The 21,033-nt window shown below is 40.6% G+C and overlaps 1 protein-coding gene across 1 annotated transcript in view; it reads right to left on the bottom strand.

Annotated features, from left to right (window-relative positions):
* Nucleotides 1–17,992, bottom strand: part of mdfi (MyoD family inhibitor) — a 32,757-nt gene extending 14,765 nt beyond the window's left edge. Inside the window, exons 1-3 of the mRNA XM_058632555.1 lie at nucleotides 17,360–17,992; nucleotides 14,836–15,037; nucleotides 1,777–1,914 (exon numbers count right to left, since the gene is read on the bottom strand). Of these exons, the coding sequence (XP_058488538.1) occupies nucleotides 1,777–1,914; nucleotides 14,836–14,986 (289 nt within the window). The 5' untranslated portion in view covers nucleotides 14,987–15,037; nucleotides 17,360–17,992. The remainder of the gene's footprint in view (nucleotides 1–1,776; nucleotides 1,915–14,835; nucleotides 15,038–17,359) is intronic.
* Between the last annotated feature and the right edge of the window lie 3,041 nt (nucleotides 17,993–21,033).

Genomic DNA, 21,033 nt, shown 5'->3' with positions numbered 1-21,033 from the left:
AATAAAACACACACAGTATTCATCTCCTTGTCTGCAATTTTCTAAATCCGGTGCCACAGCCGGGCCAACAATCTTATGTTACAGCATGAGAACCTGGATCGGTCAAACACCCGTTTCACAGATGGAATAAACACTGACATCAAAGAATAACAGTGTGAAAAGTGGAAATTCTGGGTTGTGGAGCTGAAATAATAAAATGTTACCCAACATTCCACAAGACGGGGATAACAAGGATTACTAAGAATCACACCTAAGCCATGTTCACATATACTTTCACTGGTTCATATCATTATTTAAAAAAGTAACCAAATGGTCCTGTTGTGAGGAGTTTTAAAGTGTCAGTAGGAAAGAGCTAGTGACATCTAATGGTGAGACTGCAGATCTATATAAGTATGAAATATGGTGACCAAAAAAAGATGGTCATGCATTTGATTGGTAAAACATACTCTGGATCATTTGTCCTTTTAGACTGATGTAGAAACAAGGTTGTCTGTAAGCAGTGGCCCTTGTCTGAAGTACATATAAAAGCGTTATTCTCATCCTTTCTAATACAACATCATATTCTTTTAGAACTTTGCACAAATGCCTCATTTGTTTGTTTATCTGGTTCGATATTTTTCTTTTTAATTCCGTCCTTATACAGATGTGATGTATGTCCTCACACTTACTTGACACTTTATTATAATACTTGTAATATTTTTACTACTTTTTCATGTCTGATATTGATATATTATAAACTTGAGTACCTGTCGATACCAATGTCAGTTGGAAACAGTCATTTTAGACCTTTAAAACTACACAGATTTTGTGCTAGCCATTTGAAGCTATTCCAAAGACATGCTTCTCCAATTGTGTAACAAATATAAATGCTGTTGGTGATTTTCACTTTCATTTTTACAGCCTGTGCATGTGATCATTGGATTGTATCGGATTGTACGTGTTTATCTGTCTGATATCCAATCCAGTGATTTTGACCAGTATCCGACCAATACAAATAAGAGTATGTGAGTATCTTGTATCGACTCATGCCAATTTTTTAAGTTCTTGTCTATGTTTTTTATTACATTACATTTAAACATGACAAGCTTAACTGACACTGGCTGCGTGGCTGAGTTGGGACAATGGCTGTGCTGTTGGGAGCTGCAGCTTTAATATGAATTGTGTTTTTGTACTGATATGCATTTTGTGTTCTAGGGTCAGCAAATCCAAAAAACCCATCTGACTCCTTCAGAAAGACCACTGAAAGAAACTTGTTACAAGAGCTAATGGAACAAGTTAGTCTTACTGTGACGTAAGGGCTTCACTACTGATTGATTGACTTCGGAATGATTGGGGGGGCGGTGGGGGTCTCAATTGTATTAGTCCAATGCTAAGATTTTCAGTGAACCTTAAAAATAATTAAGGAGACTGAGTAATGGAAGCAAACTCAACAGTGCCGTGAGTGACCATTGTCATGGTGATATTCTAACAATGAAGTCCCAACAAAGTAGAACAGAAAATAAACACAAGCAGAAGAAGATATGGAAGAGGAGGAAAGAGGGTCAGGGATTTGGGTTGAATTCAAAACTTAACCTCCTTAACTGAAAATGTAGATATTTCAGTATTTATGTATGATTACCTGACCCATTTCTTCAGGGTGTGCAAATGTATTTGTTTAAAGGTCAGGACAATGTGACTCATTAGACCAGCGATAGGTAATGGAAATAAAAGGCTCACCCTTCTCTCTGCATGTGTGTCAGCGCGCGTGTGTGTGTGTGTGTGTGTGTGTTTACTCACATGTGATACTCCTGCTGGGTGTTGTGAGCACTGAGTGTGGGAGCCTGTTGTTACAAGTGTCTCCATCATTGCCTAGCAACCTTTCTGGGGTTCCATTGGTCCTCAATATGAGGGGCTCAGTATAAGTTTGGGCCACATCTGTAAAACAAACACACAGATCAGTCACAGTTAATAAACAATAACACATTAGTGAGATCACAATCATTTATATTTACTTTTGACCATCATTCAGATTACTATATTTTTTCCTAATAATCTGATATTAGCAGCAACTGCCACGTTTTCCCACTCGTAGTAATCTCACCTATCCCTGTGTCATTTCCCATCTACCAGCACTTAATCTATTTAAAAAGAGTCATTCTGCTGACTTTGACAAAGCAGAAGATTTTGTCTGAGTGCGTTGGTGTGAGCTCTGTCCTGAACCTGCATCTGGAAGCAGTTAAACCGAACCCCTTGGGACTGTTTAGGGGTCCACGTGCATGCTTGTGAAACCTGAAAAACTGCGCGGACGTTTAAAATGAACACATAAGAGGACATGCACATAATATACATACACTAAATTCATGTCTGGGTGTTTTATGTGTTCACCGGTACACTAGAATCCTCTAATGAAGCTGTTATTCCCACACACACACACACACACACTCATGTACACACATATGCTACACAAGCTACACACTGAGGCCTTCAAAGCCGGGCAGGCCTGGGCCTCTGAGAGGTGCAGACTCATTCCTGGGCAAATGGGAGCCAGCTGGGTTTGATAAACACACACGTGCGCGCGCACACACACACACACACACCAAACCACGTCCTGCACATGGACTCAACACTTCCCGGCTCTGCTTATTTACTCTATCCACTCTTGCTCAGTTCTCTATCTGTCCTCTCTTTCCTGTCCCCTGCCTCTCACACCCTACATCTCCAGTTCACATCCACACTTTGAGATAAATTCCTTCAGATATTGAGTATAACTCTCATGATTAATCCCCACTTTTACAGCTAATGCATAATGTCACACTGCAAAGGCACAGAGTGATTTGGGAACAGAGAGGGAAGTGAAAACAAAGATGCAAAATGGAAGAGATGCTTTCTTTCAGGGAGAAATTCATCACAATAATTTTGTGAGTGCTGAGTCTACCAATATGTTGGTAGACTCAGCATGCCTGCACAGCTCTTTAGTGCTTGTTTGGACTGGCATGCTTGGCATCTTGCTTCATTCATTATCACATGAGGAGAATCAAACACGTAACTTACGGCGATTTAAACATAAAACCAACGAGCGGCGCCAGAGTTAAAGCCACAGTAGGCAACCTTTGAATTTTTTGTTGTTGATGTTATGATTTTGTCCTTGTGAACAAAGACAACGTAAAATGAAAATGAGCTCTGTCAAAAAGGGAAGGAAGGGAAGGAATGGATCTTTATTGTCATCATACAACCGAAATTGCACAACGAAATTTCGAGGTCAGATGAAGGGTTGGTCAGAGCCACTGTGACTAGGGACAACGTGAGTGAGGGAGCATTTGTGTGTATACAGCAGCAGCACATGGTATAACTCTGTAGTACATGAACGGGTGGCAGTGTTGCCAGATGGAAAATACAGAAATATCATCATTATATTATCATGCACACGGAAACAACTTGCAAAAGTGCCGCGATACTACACTTAATAGCAAAATTATGCTATATGCACTGCACCAGACACTATTAACACTGAGATTCCGTCATTGGAACAGAAGGCAACTGTTCATTGCTTCACACAGTAAACGCTCTATGCATCACACAGCAAACACATCTGATCTTATACCCTTCAAAATAAAAGCCAAAAGCTCTAAACACTGTGCCACTGCGCCACTGCTTTGAAAGGCAACTCAGTAAAAACAGCCTACAATAACTACTGCAAACACAAAGAAGAGCACAAAGAAAATAATGCCAACCACACTGAAGAATAATTACAGCATAACTTACATAATAGTCAAATGCAATGTCTGTCTCTGAATCGCTGTCACCAAAGGTTGGGAGATAGCTGAGCTCGAAACACTGTGGTGACGCAGTGACTGACATTCATGAGACCTCACACCTGCTGTTGTGATTGATTAGTTGCTGTCAAATCACATACAAGGTCTGTAATGTGTTAAATTTTTGAAATTAAGACGTGTTTACCCTGTCAAACTGCTGACGGTCAGGTTTTTTGAGCAGTAGAACTGCAACTGACATTCGTTAATATTTGATATTATGCACTACACGTTTAACTCTTCATCAGATAATCTCACTGAATGCAAAAAAAAACACAATCCTGCACACCATCACATGCCTTTTGGATACAATGATACTGAAGTTAAGCATTTAACAGTTACACTAATGCTGAAAGATTAGTGTAACTGAAAATTAGATTAGATTGAGTAGCTCAAATGGACGACAACAACAAACCAAGATGAAAAAAGAACCACAACTACTTGGCTCAATAACATTGTTGCGTCAGGTGGTTTCACCGTGATGAAGAGGGATAATGTCTTCAGCATCTATTTGGTTTTGTTCATGGGAAGCAGGATTTGTGAGTGTGTTTAAAAAGACATAAACAGGACCTGAAGGAATAGGAAGTCCTTCCTGCTTGTCTATTGTATTAGCCAGCGGTAAACAAAAACCACACATGAATATCTGCACATAAACACACACATAAAACTCATATACTTTGAGGATAACAGTGTCTCTTTCTCTCCACACACACACACACACACACTCACACTTGCATGTGGAAGCCATTTCTGAAGCCCATGTTGTATCCATTAGTCTCAATCAGCCTGCTTCAGATATGAAAGACGACTAAGAACCCTAGCTCCTCATACTGCCAAATTTCTAGTCTGGAGATATGTGTATATTACAGAGTACGTATGTCAGTGCACATGCCTATCCATTATTATATGGTCACCCATCCATTCTCATTTGACTTCTTTAAAATGGATTTGTAAAACACGAAGCAAAGACAAGCAAGAAGCGTGCATTTATAAGTCAGCCAGCCAAAACCAATGTGATGTACTGTATGTGTCACCACCCATTAAATGTTTACTAAAATAATGTGGATAATGTCTATTCAGGTTACCAGGTTAAGAATAAACCGATAAAATTACCCGTATCAGTATCAGTTGATAAAGTTGGTAAAAAAAATCACTGGATGGGTTAATGGAAAAAGACAAACTTCAAATCTGATACGATTAAAGCAGCAACTGCCTTTTAACTGAGTCATGTTTTGTGCTGTTTATTTCTTTTTAATGAGCGTGAAGTAGTGTTAGTTATTTGGAGCATTATGTGAATGGCTGGTTATGGCTATAGGGGTAAATGCCTCAACACAAATGTGTTTTTGTAGTTAAAAAGATGTAAAACAACTGCATCAGTTGCCTGATAAGCTGCCTTTTAAGCTGTGTTTCCATGGAGTGGAACAGTTTGGTTTAGTACAGTACTTCTTCTTTTCCTTTCGGCTGCTGCCTTCAGGGGTCGCCACAGTGAATCAACCTCCTCCATCTCACCCTGTTCTCTGTATCCATCTCTCTCACACCATCTAACTTCATGTCCTCTTTCACTACATCCATAAACCTTCTCTTTGGTCTTCCTCTAGACCTCCTGCCCGGCAGTTCCAACCCCAGCATCCTTCTACCAATATACTCACTATCCCTCCTCTGTACATGACCAAACCATCTCATTCTGGCCTCTCTGACCTTATCTCCAAAACATCTGACATGTGGTGTTCCTTTGATTGACTCATTCCTGATCCTATCCATCTTCGTCACTCCCAAAGAGAACCTCAACATCTTCATCTCTGCTACCTCCAGCTCTGCGTCCTGTCTTTTCCTCAGTGCCTCTGTCTCTAGGCCATACAGCATCGCTGGTCTCACCACTGTCTTGTATATCTAATTGGTTTAGCATAGTACGGTACGCATTTTTTGCATTTCCATTAGGAATAGTACCAAAATACCAAAGTACCAGCCTCTACTGCTCCATTTTTTGGCCTTCCCTTGGGGCACCAGAGTAAAATGGTACAGTACGGTCAGGGTGGAGCAGTCAGCTGATTGTGCGACAGAAAATGTCACTTGTGACCGGTGTTTCTTTAACACCCGCAGTCGATTGTCATACAAAGCTTGAAGTCTTGTTGAGAAAAACAGGCACAAACTGAGCAAGAGAAAAAAAGATCTGTTGGACGTCCTCCATTGTTGTCTGTTGTGTTGCATTCGATATCATCATTCGTTGTCGTCTCACATTACGTATCTCGTAGCTACATACAGTATCAAATCAACGGCCCACACCACAACTACCATGTTAAAGGTACTGTTCTCAGTCGTAACAGAGGCCTGACCCAGGGCTTTACCATTCACACCATACTGGACCAAACTGTACCGTGATGGAAACACAGCATTACATCTAACCCTAACCCTTCAAAAATGGTCTTATATACTCATAATCCCCCACTGCTCTGTGCAGATGCTATCATTTGTATCAAAAGACTCAGAATGATAAATAATTCATAAATCCCAATGTGCTCATTGGTTAACAGTTGACCTTAACGAGTTCAGACATCTGGCATTTTTCTGAAAATACTGACATCAATTCATGTAATTTGAATTTTGAAAAAAAACAGCATTTTGGATGCCATTCATTGGTCATACTCATCCTCGCCCTCATCTTGTTTTGCTCTCCACTGAAACTGCTTTTGGGGGTTATTGTGCCATTATTGAAGTCACATGAAATCCCAGTGTAAACAAACTTTTGGGGGAGGAAGAGACTTCTCCAGTGTTAAGTCCCATGACTTTACAAGAACCATTTCACATAGACTCCATCAGATGACCAACGCTAAATTAGCAGGACAGGACATCTCTGCCCTCTGTGGTCAAGTGACTCTTCAATAGTGAATATTTGTATGACACTGTGTGTTCAATCATCTGGTCAGCTGAACACCCTCTGTTACGCATTCTCATTTCAATTTCTGCTGCTGGTGGAGTATTATGGGTTAAAAAGTATGTAGGTCTTGTGACTCAGTAAAAGCTCTCCGTCTGTAAATGTTCAAAACCGCGATTGTTGGAGCTAAACACATCCCCCCTATGCCATCCAACCAGGCCTTCAACCAACTGTGTTGGCATCAGCATCAAACCACCAAACCGCTCAACCTCAGAGCCATTTCTGAGATCTGAGAAAGATGAGCCTCTAATTCAAATCAGACCAGAGCAATCAAGTGCTGCTGAGGAGATCGGCCTGTGTGTTTACATGTGTGAGTGAAGATGTGTGTGTTGATTTGTGCACACTTGATTATGTACAGTATGTGTTCATGTATGTTCACGCCAGAGTGTAGTCTGGTGCAAGTGCACATGTCAGACGCCATAAAGCAACAATCCGGAGGAATTTACGTCTCCTAGTAAACAAACAGTCGACCATTAAAGCAAAAACATATGGATCGCATAGGGGAATGGTTTGCATAAAACAGGGCACGCGCTCAAACACATGTACACAAATATTCATGTTAAACAAGCAGCCGAACCATGTGACATATCCTGAATCACCTGAGGGAGAGTGTAGCCTATGATCTCTGAGGAGGGGAAACTCAGGTGGGTGAGCTGAGTTTACCTGTTTCTACACCTTCTACATTTATAGGAGCAGAGACTTCTCATGTGTAGATGAAAGGAAGTCTCTTAAAGGTACAGTGTGTAAAATGTAGCAAAATGTGCGTGGGGGGGAAAAGAGTTTATCCCGTCAAATGTCTGAACAACAAGCTTTTTGAGCAGTAGAATTCACTTCTGAAACTTTTCTTGGGTACATCTCTGTGTTTTCAGTCTCTTGCAGCTGTCTTGGTTAGGGATGGCACGATACCCCTTTTTTGTGTCCAATACAGATACAGAAATCACAAACCTCTGCCAAAGACACATTCTCCAACTGTGCAACAATTATTCTTCTTCATTTAGAGAAGAACTAAACATCCCACAACATGAATGACCTAAAAATGCTGTGGCTGATTTTTATTTACATTTTTACAGGAATTTTTAAGGATAATATCGGATTTTACATTTTTATCTGTCCGATATTCAACCCGGTGATACTGGTCAGTATTGTATCGGCTCATCTCTTCCTTTATTAGCACAATGTTGTTGTTTCCTCTACCTATCTTGAGATAAAACTAATAACTTCCTGTGTGCAGCACGGGGTTGACATTATAAACACCATCATACTGAGCCTAATCAGGATTTCATATTTAAAAGTTACACATTACAGTTTTAATTGATAACAATAGTTTTAAGATTTATAATTAATCAAAAGCTACATCCATCCTGCTCAATTCTCATTTATGAATGAATAAATTCTGCTACTGTGATTGTTGCAGGTGCAGCCTCACTTTATGATTTATTTATTTAAACACAGGAAAGAAATGTGTACACATACTCACACACCCTGCTGACTTATCTCTAAAAGCATAAAGATAAGAGCTAAGAGATTTGAAAAGAATAAAGAGAAGAGCAACTGAGCAGAACAAAGTTCAGCGGAGCGGTTAGTGTAGTAGCGCTCTGCGGCGTAATGAGCGGAACTGATTGAAACCACACACGAGCACTGAGATTCCGATCGGGACGAAACATAATTCAAAGAAAGGAGCGCACAGCCACAGCAGTTGTGCGTGTGCTTTCTTATCTCTATCTCGCAACAACAAAAAATGCACGCGTCCATACATGCACAAACACACAAAGAGAAAGAAAAGAAGAAACAGTTGTTTTGTTGCAACGCTGCCAAAAATGAACCCACAGAAACATACACACGTTGCACAGAGGGGCTGTGAAAGTGCACTACTGGAATACGTCCAAATTCAGAGATTATAGCTGCTGAGAGAATGAGGCACTGAGTGTAAGCTCATTAAAGACAAAAACTGTCTGCTGTTGAACAGGCTTAGAGGGAATTTAATTGTCTTACTTTGTCTATGAAATGTCTCTGGTCCGTGGGAAAATACAGCTGCTTCGTTAAATGAGTGCTGCTTGTACGACAAGGAGACTGAAATGTTCTGGGTTCTTTTTAATGTGGACATCAATATCAGATACACGCACACAGAGATGGATGGAAATAAGAAGATATTTCATATTCAGAGAGAAAGTGGCAGACATCACAGAGAGACACAAACTACAGTGAGTGTGTGTACATGCTTCTGACGCACACTTCAGGAAGCTTAAAGTGATAATATTTGAGTGTATGTTTAACACAAATAGGGCACCGATAAATGTTTTGCTCCCATATAGTTAATTTGGACCCTTCAACACTAAAACATACATTAACTTTTTTTTACATATGCAGTACATCTGCCATATAATATGTATCTGCCACAACTGTAGACCTAAAAACTGAGACAGTAACAGCTCACCTGAGGGCGAGCTTTCACATTTGTGACAGCAGTAACTGTAAAGTGCACAAGTGTTTCAACAGGACATTTTACTCCCTAAATCACATGCTGACAATATCTGTCAACAGCTGATGACACTGGCTATGAAAATCTGGAGTCTGTGCTCATGAAAGAAATTGATGACAGAGAGAAAAGGGCCATGGAGCTGCAGAATCAGCAAGTTCCTTGAATGCTTGCGAGGTGGTGAGGGGTAAAAATAAAAAGAAGCTTTCTTTTTCTTCGTTCAAATATGCTGCGAAAAATGCCTCAAACAGCGGCGAGTTTATTTCCATTTCTGTGAGAAACCAAATTAGACACAAGCCTCGACAAACCTCAAGGACGAAAAAGGGACAAGTAGGCAAATATCTGCATCTACAGTCTGCAGCAAAGTGAGAACGAGAGCGGGAGAAAGAGAGCGGCAGCTGGAGTAACCAATATCCTTTATTACTAAATATCAAATGCTGGAGCTGTGATAAAACAGAAGGAGGCTGTCACCGTTATAAGGCCCTGGCCTACCATCAGATAACTGCTCCTTAGTCAAGTGTAGAATTACACAACTTAGCAAACTTGATAGAAAAATACAGAAACATAAGAAAGGAATTCTTCCCAAAATTGTAATAAATATTTCTCCAAATTACAGAACAAATCAGAGCGGGAATGAGCATTGATTCTTTGAGCAGTATATGCTGCCAACTTAGTGCCACATTCAATTGCTAGTATCTACACAACATCGACTTCCATGGCTGTTTGCTTGTTGCCTTGTTGGCTTGATTCTTTGATTGTCATTGATTCCAATACATGTGAATGTCCGTCATTTTCCACCGCTTTATCCTCCACATGAGGGTCGCGGGGCTGCTGGTGCCAATCCCAGCTGACACAGGGCAAAAGGACCCACAACCATTCACTCTCACACTGTCAATTTAGATTGTCCAGATAATCTCTGCGTGTTTTTGGACATGTGTGAGGAAAGTAAAGGACCCGAAGAAAACATGCGAACATGTGGGAAGGGCCTTTGTTCTGACCGGGCTCCGAACCCGGATCTTTTTACTGCAAGGCAACAGCGCTAACCAATAATCCAATAAAACACATTTTGAGATTGAAATTGAGAAATAGAGAGAGAGAATGTACTTTGTACTTTAGACTGTGTGAGAGAGATACATTTACATTGGTGATTACAAGGATGAATACGTTATTGTCATTTGATATTTAAACACACAAAGATTACACATTACACATAGAGGCGACACAATCAGAGAGAACAGTGGAGCAATTTTGTCCAAATATCGAAAATATCCAACTGTAATTATCTGACCAAACTCAGGGTCAGTAGAAATACTGTAAGCACAGTTTTGACAGTTTTGGAGATGGGGTTTTGGGTTATTTGCTTGACTATTTCTTGGCTAGTCTCCTCTAGCTGCTCCTCTGTTTTGGCCCTTTTCCTGTACGAAAGGAAACAGCACCGCTCACACATTTAGAATGGAAAGAATGATAAAGATTAGCTATATTTAGCAACGGATTTGCATACAAATTAGCATACGGATATCATATTATTCAGTCTGGATTTCAACTTGCAGAATTACCTGATTAGCAACAGCCATCCATAGTTCTCCTCATGGCTAAGGCTGTGTATTGGCAATAATCTGGCAATACAATACATGGGGTGACAAGCTTACAATTTCTCCCCACCAAAATAGAAAAACGTTATATTCATAAAGAATTTTAAGTTTTCCTAAACTAGTGAGAGGAGAGGAAAAAGGAGCAGAGAGTAAAATGCCGAAAGCCTGTAGCCAAGTAATGGTCAGAGGCTTAAATCCAACACAAATCCTGATATATCAATACAGAGCTTCAAAGAATGAATACAGTATCACAATAACAATATTCTCTTACAACTGTAACAATGGCGTGATGAACAACTCAAGATAGAGTCATTTTAGAACAATTCTGAAAAACTTTTTAAACTTTTTTTTTTTTTCTAAAAAGAAACTACAGTTGAGTCTAGAGACAATGGGAGAGAGAGAGAGAGAGAGCGAGAGAGAGAGAGAGAGGCAGACAGACACGAGGGCTGAGAAGTGGTCATGAAGATCGAGGTGAGAGAAAAAATAGAGTGCGAGAGCTGCCAGTGGTGAAAGACGATGAGAGAGTCCAGCTCGCATGTGGTGGTAGGAGGCTCCTGTATAAACAGACAGCCTCATTGCATCTTAATGCCCGAGTGAGAGCCACACTCACAACAGCAAGACAGGCACAAATCTGTCAACACACACACAGATTGGCACAGCTATTCGTCTTAGGACACTGCATTTACTTCCATTCATTTTCACAGCCTAAACAAAGCCTTATCCTCAACCTTAACCATAACCAGTTAATGTGTAATTCTACACGTAACCTAACCACAGGTTTTAAAGGACTACTGGTTCTGACAAGGTCAGTGTTTATGCCACAAAAGGTTCCAAAGAGGTGACACACACACACAAACACACACACACACACACAAACACCAGCACTCATGGTGTTGTAATGTAATGACTGAGCAGAGCAGAGGTCCCGTTGAAGGCCTCTGTGACACAGAGTTGTTGGCAGCAGTGCAGACGCAGGCTTCAGTTTTACTTCCCTGCAGACATGCACACCAACAGCTGCGTGCCAGCAAACATAGATGATAGTGACTCATATGTTGACTTTAAAAAATAACAGCTCTTTTTTTTTTTCTTTGATTAATGTGAAAAACATCAAGTTCACTCTCCTGGCAAGCAGTACTGAAGCTCTGTGTCGACTTAAAACCTGATTTATGGGATGTATATTTCATTCACTACTGGTTTGCTGTTATAAAACAAAGCTCCACACACTCTCAGCACAGTGTAAGGCTAAATGAGGTCAAATGAAATGACTTACAATTATTACAGCTTATTGTGTTATAGCGTGTAAAGACCTAAACATGTCTTTACTGAGAGCTCGTGTGGAGCTGACAGGCTAAATCGGCATGGTGTGAACTCATTTGTTTGTATTTAAAAAGTTAAAAGTCATTTCATGACACCGGCGTAAACATCCATCCATCCATTGTCTACCACGTTATCCTCACCACTGACGCTCTCCCCTCCCTTCCCCTCTTCTTGCCATGTGCATTTGTTTTCAACGGAGCCGCGAACACAAGTCGTGGAGCCATGTCCACGCTGGTTGGCGTCCATTTTGCATGCCAGTGTTTTTAATCCTCTCTAGCGCCGCGCTCGGTCAGACAGTCCTTTGCTCTTTGTCGCTTCCTCAGACAATGGTTTTGTCTGCTTCTGTTTTGCCGACTGCCATGAGCATCTGAAATAAGGTTAATGCTGCCTCGATCTCATAGCCCGTACCTAGCTAGGGTGTTAGTATTGTCGTAAAGCAATTTGTGTTTCACGTCAGACTCCGGGTCAGCAGCCCTGATCTTGCAAGGCTGTTATTTTGCTAACACTCAGTAGGGGGAGTGGAGACAGCCCCCAATCTCCCTGCAACAAGCCATTTAACCATCACCATGACTCTGGAGCTGTTAAATTAGCGTAAAAATACTGCATAGTTCTACTTTTAGAACAGGGAAATAACCACACCCACAATAATGTTATCGAGTTCTGATAATGCATCCATGCACAGAATTTGTTTCAAGCCTCAGATAGATCTACAGTATGTGCCAGCGTGTTGTCTCAAAGTCCTGCAGTCTGTGGGATGAGGAATGGGTGTGTGGGGGGTGGGGTGAAACAGAGTGCTGAAAGCAGGGCCTTGTTGCCCACCTCTCCACCCTGACTCACCTACATACTCTCAGTACACACACACACACACACACGTGACCAGCTGACCAGACAGGCAGTCTAACTTTAGTGAGAGAAGCCACAGTTATATTTTGTGCTGGCGTTGAGCACAGGTACAGTCAGCGCAGCCACGAGAACATGTTCAGACACCATCTTACTGTTTAATAACACAAACACTTCACTGAGGCATTTCAAATTAAATCTGACGCTGCGCTTACATCCGTCACAATAAACTGCAAAGGAGCAGAGAAGAGAGATGTATGTGAGTGGATTCCATATTTTAGCACATTCAGCATATTAGTAACGTCAGATTTGGTTAAGACTTGCCCTTTAAAAACTAACCAAAAACAGGAGAAACAAATAAAAGAACTCCATCAACCATTGAAGATTTTTGTGGCAGGTTCCCATGCCAACAAGGCACTTAGATCTCTGCACACTTCCCTAACGGGTAACCACACCCACAATAATTACCGCATAGGACCTGCACTCTGATCTACAATCAGCACTGTATTTCTTGCTGAAGCTTGAGCAAATTCAAAGCATTTATGCTGATCCTGGATGAGTCATTTGGACAAAGTGCTGCCCCTAAATCGCTCCACATTCTCCTCTTCCCCCCTCAGTGTCAGTCAACCCTCACCATGACTAATCGCACAAAGAGCAGGGTCATAGGTTCAATCCCAAATCCCCAAGAGTCCCATTGCAGCCTCTGAGCGCTCCACAAAGCCGAATCGGTCCCCGTCCTTTAGCTCATCCATGGAGGCCGGTCCCCCACAGAGGCTAACCTTTAATCACCTCAAGACACAACTGTTGAGTCTGTCAACGAGAAGCCCTCTGACCTAGTGAATCACTGCGACATTTCCAGGATTTAGTCAGAGTCTCTGAGTTTAACGTTTGCGATTATCAATTACAAATGTTTAAACAACAGTCTCTTAAGACTACTGAGGGGTATTGTATTCAGAGGAAGCAGATCTGCTATAGATTGGACAAAAACTAAAGATATAATTTCATACATTCACAAACATAACCAGAATGTAATCATAATAAGCTTCACATGGATGATAGAGCTCAGGGAGAATGTTGCACCCAGCACTAATCCACTAGTTTTTTCCAAATGAACGATTGATCTGTTAAATCAGTTAAACGACTTAAAAACACACACACATACACTGCAAAAAAACAACTACAACAACAAAGGAGGTTTAATAGATCTTGGTGTCTGAGGTTATAAAAGTCAGCATATTCAGGGCCTGTTCAGACTCATGGCACATCTGTTTGTAGAGTCTGTTATTTTTACCCCAGTCCCACTGGTCAAAAAAAACCCATTAAACTTGAAATGGGTTTTTGACCAGTGGGAATGCGTTTAATCGGCATTCACTCCCAGGTCAAATGACTCCAGTGCAACCAGGTTTTAGTCAGTTTCGGCTCCGGCATTAGTGGAAACACAAACGCGGTCGTTTCTTTTCCGCTTGCTTGATTTTTGGCATGATTGAACATTTCTGATGCAACACTACGACATGCATTCATTTTCTGGCCATTAACCATAAATGCTTGTGCTAAACCTTAATTTCAACAATTTGGGACAGCACTGATTGTCATATTTCTTCATTTGGATCGATTGAAAGATCTATTGGCTGAAGGGACTGAAGTTAAAGATACAAACTATTGACCACTGAAACAATGTCATAGAGATCCATGGTGTTTGTTTTATCCTCAAAATCAACAAACAACATATTTTTTATATTTATATTTTTTGATGCTCCCCCTCCCTTCCTCTATTCACGGCTTGTATTCTCCGGTGAACACAAACCATGTCCTAGCCAGTCGGCATATAACTCAAACCTCAACGCAGCAGAGTATGTTTGACTCTGTCTTTGCTGTAAACCTGTTTCTTACCTTCGCAGGGACATGGCTTAGGGTTTGGGCAGGTGTCTACTCTCACTGTGGAGGAGGTTCTGTGCGAACTTGGTTGTGGTAATGGTAAACTGGGGTCCCCATCGTCAGGTGTCTCTGGGGAGATGGCAGGAGCGCTCCTCTCCTCATCCATGGACGTCGGCCTGGCTCTTATGGGAGGAGGTGGAGGGGCCAAGGAGTGAGTCTGAACCAGAGAGAGAGAGAGAGGGAGGAGAAATGTTTGCATTATGTTGACATGAAGTCTTTCAAACTGAGCAACGAGCCAACAGGCTGCGTTTCATTGGCAGAGGTGAAGTCATTCATGACTTGAACCAGCATGAATCCCTTTCAGCTATTCTACAAATCACAAAAGGAAGCGATTGGTCTGGCGTGCTGCTTGGATGAAAACATCGGCATCACAACGGAAATTCCTAATCATGGCCCTCCTTCAATTAATAGTGTTTAAACTCTTTAACCCTGTGGTTTTTTTTGCGAGTAATAACAACAACAGTTGTGTTTACGTACATAAAACACTTTATTCTAGATGATTCAGTGGGGGAAAATCATGATGAATCATTCAATCAACAGTTAAACTAAATAAAAAGGCACAGTATTGCCAAAGCAAAACAAATGTGCAGAGTGAAAGGCCTAAGGCATTCAAAAACTGTTTGCACCTTATATTCTATACTTCTGTTGCACCTCATCTCAATATTGTTTTGTTGCTACTGGGTGAACATTTGTGTATGTATGTTTATATGCTCTTATTACAATCGTTTTCTCTATTATTTATGCACATAGTTCATGCTAGGGGAACGTTATTTCACTAGTGTCTGTGTGGAAGTGCAGGTAACAATGACGACAAACTACCTTGATCTTGAATTTGCATAAAAATAAATGAATTGATTTCAATATTTGAGTTAATGAGCCCCTGCAACAGTCAGACAACATTGTATGTGTAACTTTAAAACAACTATATGTAAAACAGAGCATAACAAGTAGTAAGATGATAATATCATGTAACTTTACTTGATATTATCCTTATTAAACCTTATTAAATCCTGATATAAACCTCACATGTATGTTTGGCACTAGTTGCAGAACTTTGATGTTTCAACATGTTCACCACCTATTAGTAAACATTGAAAACATTTTGCATTTATATGTTCTTAAACAAACCTAACTCACAGAATCATAGGGACATTTCTTCACATCCAATAATTTCACTGTTTAGTTGTTCATACAACCATTAAATATTGCAGTACAAAATATTTTCATCATGTAATGTCACTGTAAGAGAACCAGAATGTGATAAGGACATGATAAAGATGCACGCTGCAATCACGGCACATCTGTTGTGCCTCAAATTTGCAAAAACTGGTTTCTTCAATGTTCTCTCTGTGAAGCATACGTCTTTATCTATGTGGCACAACAGTTATTGATATATTGTCGATTGAACTGGGAACTTTTTATTGTGATAAAGTTTTCAGCCTCATCGCTCAGCCATTCTAGAGATAATCAGTGGAACAATACTGAAATGTACTCAGTCACAAAGTCTTTCACAGCAACAGTTAATTATTCATTAAAAGCTGAACATCTGCAGCCATATGTTTGTGCCTCCAAAAGCGTCCAGTGAGAGCAGATTTTTCAGTTTCAGAAAATCTTGTGTTCCTCACCTGTAACAACACTGTACATACTACCTATTTATCTATTTTATATCCTTTGCACTGAACATTGTTGCTTTTTTTTTATTACCTGTACTTTTTTACGTACTTGACACTTGGTTGCTGCTATAATTTCGTGCAATGACAATTAAAGGTTTCTGATTTCTGATTTCTGATTTCTGACCTACCTTTTGTGTCAAGACCTCATCAAGGCTCTAAAACTAGTGCCGAAGTGATTATGATAATCATTATTGTTCTGGTTATTATTATTATGATAAGACAAAATAACTTCATTACTGGCTGGGTCACGTGCCAAAGTGTGTTTGGCGCGCGCCTGCTTCGCCAAAGCAGCTCAGCTGGCCAGCTGTTTGCGCGCTCCCGCGGCTCACTCCTCACTCAGTGCCAACCAAAGGAATTGATGACAGGATACAAGTCAGGTTTTTGATTTAAAAAAAAAAAAAAAAAAAAACAAAACAAAAAAACAGATTATTTGCGTTCACTGATTCAAATGTCCACACTGAAGTAACGGTAACAAGTCGAACAGTTCAACATTTGAAGAAGTTTCTAGGAGAGGAAGAGAATGAGAATTACCCCTGACGCGTAAAAATGTGCCAGTCTTTAAAAAACAAAACAAAGTTTAACCTCTTAAAAATAAAGTCGCGTTTAAATGTGCAACACAATCCCACTAATTGTTACTGTTCTGCCACTAACGGGCGTTTTCTGTTTACCTTTATTGCAGGTCTGCTGTCACAAAACGAGTCCCTGCACGCTCACACCGAGCCCAGCTCCAGCGCGAGGACGACTTTATCATATATACATACATATGTGTTTGAAAGTATTGCAGAACAACAACAACAAGTCCTCACCTTCTCTCTGGCTGGGACTCGGAGCAGCCAAACCTTTGGGCTAATTCATTCTCTGACCGCTCCAGTTGGACTTCTCGCCCTCCGCGACCTTTCCCGTCCACTTTTGCCACTTCACGCGAGCACCAAAACTCTGCTCGGAGTCATGTAGGTGTCCCACTTTCCCAAATTCAGAGCATTTTTCCTGCAGCGGAGAAAGTCTTTTCTCTCTCCGCCTCCAAAGTTTCTCTCTCTCCGGTTTCTCGCCCCGTCCTCCAGCAGACCAGATGTTGCTTGGGAAGATGGTTGTGAGTGTCTCTGCAGGCAGAGTCGTTAAAGACTCTCGGGGTGTGTTTTTTTCACTGTGTGTGTCTTCACTGCAGAGTTACTCGCGTTCTGCTGCAAACACAGTCCAAACACACCTCCTCCTCCAAACTTGTCCAGATGAGCAGTGTCCGTCCTGTGTGTGCGTGTGTGTGTGTGTGTGTGTGTGTGAGTGAGTGTCTCTCCCTTCACTCCCACTGACTGACTTGTGTGCTGCAGCTATTGGACAGGAAACTCCAGTCAGCAGTGACTGTGCTTCCTCCAGGCTACAAACTAGTTGGGCTGAGCTATACAGTTATATTATATGCCCATTAACTCAAACCAGACACAGCAGCAGCAGCAGCAGCAGCAGCACTTGCAGGCAAACTTTCTCCTACTGTGTGAAGATCTTTTATGTTCGATATCAGTGGTTCTCAAACTTTTTAAACCAAGCACCACCTGAGAAAATACTGAGCTTTCATGTATCACAAGGCAAAGTCAGCGACAGACTTTTCACACCACCAATACTTATTATCATCCTCCTCTTCCTCACATACATTTAGACACTAGTATAGTAAAATTAGATTAAGATGGAGCGAGAGAGAGCACAGGGGGGTGCTGTGCCATTCTCAGCTGACATAAAGCGATGTGTTCTACTCAATACTCACACAGGTTGTTTCTCTGGGTTCATGAAAAGTTATCTTTCGAGATGTTTGCTCTTCTCAAAGGAGAGTGACAACACGCTGTAAAACAGGGGTCTCTAACTCGTGGCCCATGGGGCCCCCCAGTCAATTTCATGGGGCACACCACTTCCACTTATACTATGAAGTTGTAATAAAAACTAGCCCATGACCTCCTTTCTAAGTAAACACTACAATATTTTTAGAATGATAATACATTAGGTCCATGGTTCTCAAGCTGTGGCTCGTCACACAGTATCAGAGTCAAACAGGTACACACAGCAGTGACTGAAGCGTGGCTGTCCTACATTATCAACAAGACATTATGCTAAGGAAAAAAAAGTAAACATACATAAAGGAAAAAGATGCTTGCCTATATGTGCACATCACACACTACACAGGAAACAACCTAAAAAAAAAACAATTTGTATCATATTAGCTACACAGGTTTCTGAGACCTATGTCTTATCAACACGATCAATTATTTCCTTTAAAAAATATATATTTAAAAAATAAATAAAATGAACATTGTTGTGAGCAAAACAATGCCCAAAATGCCCAAATTATCAAATGATAAATAAAAAATATCTCATAAACAAAATGATATGGCAATCTTTTTTTTTTTTGGAATTTGTTAAAGGTTTAATAAAGGTTTTTTTTCATGTGTCAGGCTTTACACGGTTAAATTAACCTTTGTCCCTCAAAAATAGCACCACAAAGTTGTTTTACGGAAAATAAAACTGACAAGATTAACCTTGTTCCATTGTGTATCTCCAACAATAGTTTGGAAATGAAAGAAATGTATTTGTACACAAAGGATAAAGGTACATGCCTATCCATGGGTGCACGTCACACACTTACATGTATGCATGTACACAGGAAATGCCTTACATCAACCTGCATCCCTCAGAAATATCACAGCAAAAGTGTTTTTTTAGTTTAAAATTAAAATGAACATTTGCTTTACTGTCTTTACACAAACTTATGATTATGATTAGCTCTAAACATTATTTGCATTAAAGCAAATCATTAAATGTGTTTGCATTGTCATAATAATGTCTAAATAATGATGCACAGGGCTCTTTTCTGAAGTAAAACTATTGGTTTATAAAGCCTTGCTTGATCTGTACAAGAGTGCTATTCACTATAATAATAGTGTTTATATAAAACATATTTAAATAAACATCCCAAACCTTTAAATCTGCAGCTATTGTTTTTATGTAATGTTTACATGTACTTTACTATGGTTAATGTTTCCTTTGTTTAAGCCAATACACGGTGACTGTTTTTAAGTTTACATGCTGAGGTGACTCACTGTGGGAAATTTCCTCATTCAGTCTGGCATGCGTCGGGCAACGTAAATTGCGGTGGAAGACAAAACTGGGTCATTATGTCGGCAGTGAGTCACAATTCAATCTCAACTTAGTAACAGTGTGCTCAAAAGTAATTACCATGAACCCTGCAAGGCACATTCCTACTGCTTACCTACACCTCAATGACATCTGCTGGTTATTTGAGCAGTTTTTTGTTTGTTTGTTTGTTTGTGTGCTAAACACGACAACATCTCAACAAATTCATTCCGACTGAAACCTGTGTTCAAAACCTGATTCCATATCTGTACACATAAGATATATGCGTAATTATGTTTATACACAGGTTTGTGCTTCATGCAGGAAAAACGTGGTGGAAGTGATAAAATTGTTGCCTCACACCAACAAAGTCCCAGGTTCAAATCCAGGTTAGACTTGTCACCTGTAGGACACAGAGAGCCTTTCTGTGTGGAGTTTGCATGTTTTCTGTGGGTACTTTCTCCCACAGTCCAGGAACATTCACAAAGTCTCAGTGACTAGCTCTCATTTGTAGAACGCACCCACTGGGGTGGTCTTGTGTCTCCTCCAAACTCAGGTCCCTCTACCAGAGGCCTGGAAGCCTGAGGGTTCTGCACAGTATCTTGGCTGTTCCTTGCACTGCGCTCTTCTGGACAGAGATCTCAGATGTTGTTCCTGGAATATGTTGCAGCTACTCTTGCAGGTTTTTTTGGGGCTACAGCCCCTAGTGCTCGTATCACCACTGGGACCACTGTTGACTTTACTCCCCACATCTTCTTCAGCTCTCTTACCAGCCCTTGCTATTGCCGAAGCTTCTCCTGTTCCTTCTTCTTTTTCGCTTTGTTGGCGTTTGGCCATGCTGGTGCATATACTATACTGTATGTGTTTCTTTGGGACGACCAAAAAAGTCATATGGAGTGAGGACATTTTGGGAAAGTGAAGACTTTTTCACTGTCATCCCTCAAAAGGACTTTTTGAGGGTCGCTTTTAGGGTCAGGGTATTTAATTGTGACAGTTAAGGTTATTGTGACAAATTATCTCATGAGATATGGGCATCAAAGGACCTGATATTTACTTTTGCATTATTTTGCATTTCAGTACTGATAAATATTTAATTACATACACTCCATGTACCACTTAAGAAGAAAATGCATGGATATTTATGTTGATGGATAATTAATTACATACTTTGAGAGTGAGCGGGTTGTGAAGTGAAACCTTTCAAATAGGCCACGGAGCCCAGCTGTAATAACCACATGTACACGTGTTGAAAGATATGCAAGTTCAGAAATAAATGGACTGAAGTGGATTGATTATTAATCTGCAGTGAATATTTGTATCCCCATGTTCACATGAAAACAACAATATAGACTGGAATTATTGTGCC

This window comes from Solea solea, chromosome 6 (genome assembly GCF_958295425.1).
Source record: "Solea solea chromosome 6, fSolSol10.1, whole genome shotgun sequence".
NCBI lineage: Eukaryota > Metazoa > Chordata > Actinopteri > Pleuronectiformes > Soleidae > Solea > Solea solea.
The sequence above is the reverse complement of the archived record's forward strand: the minus strand, read 5'-3'. Positions and strand labels throughout refer to the sequence as shown.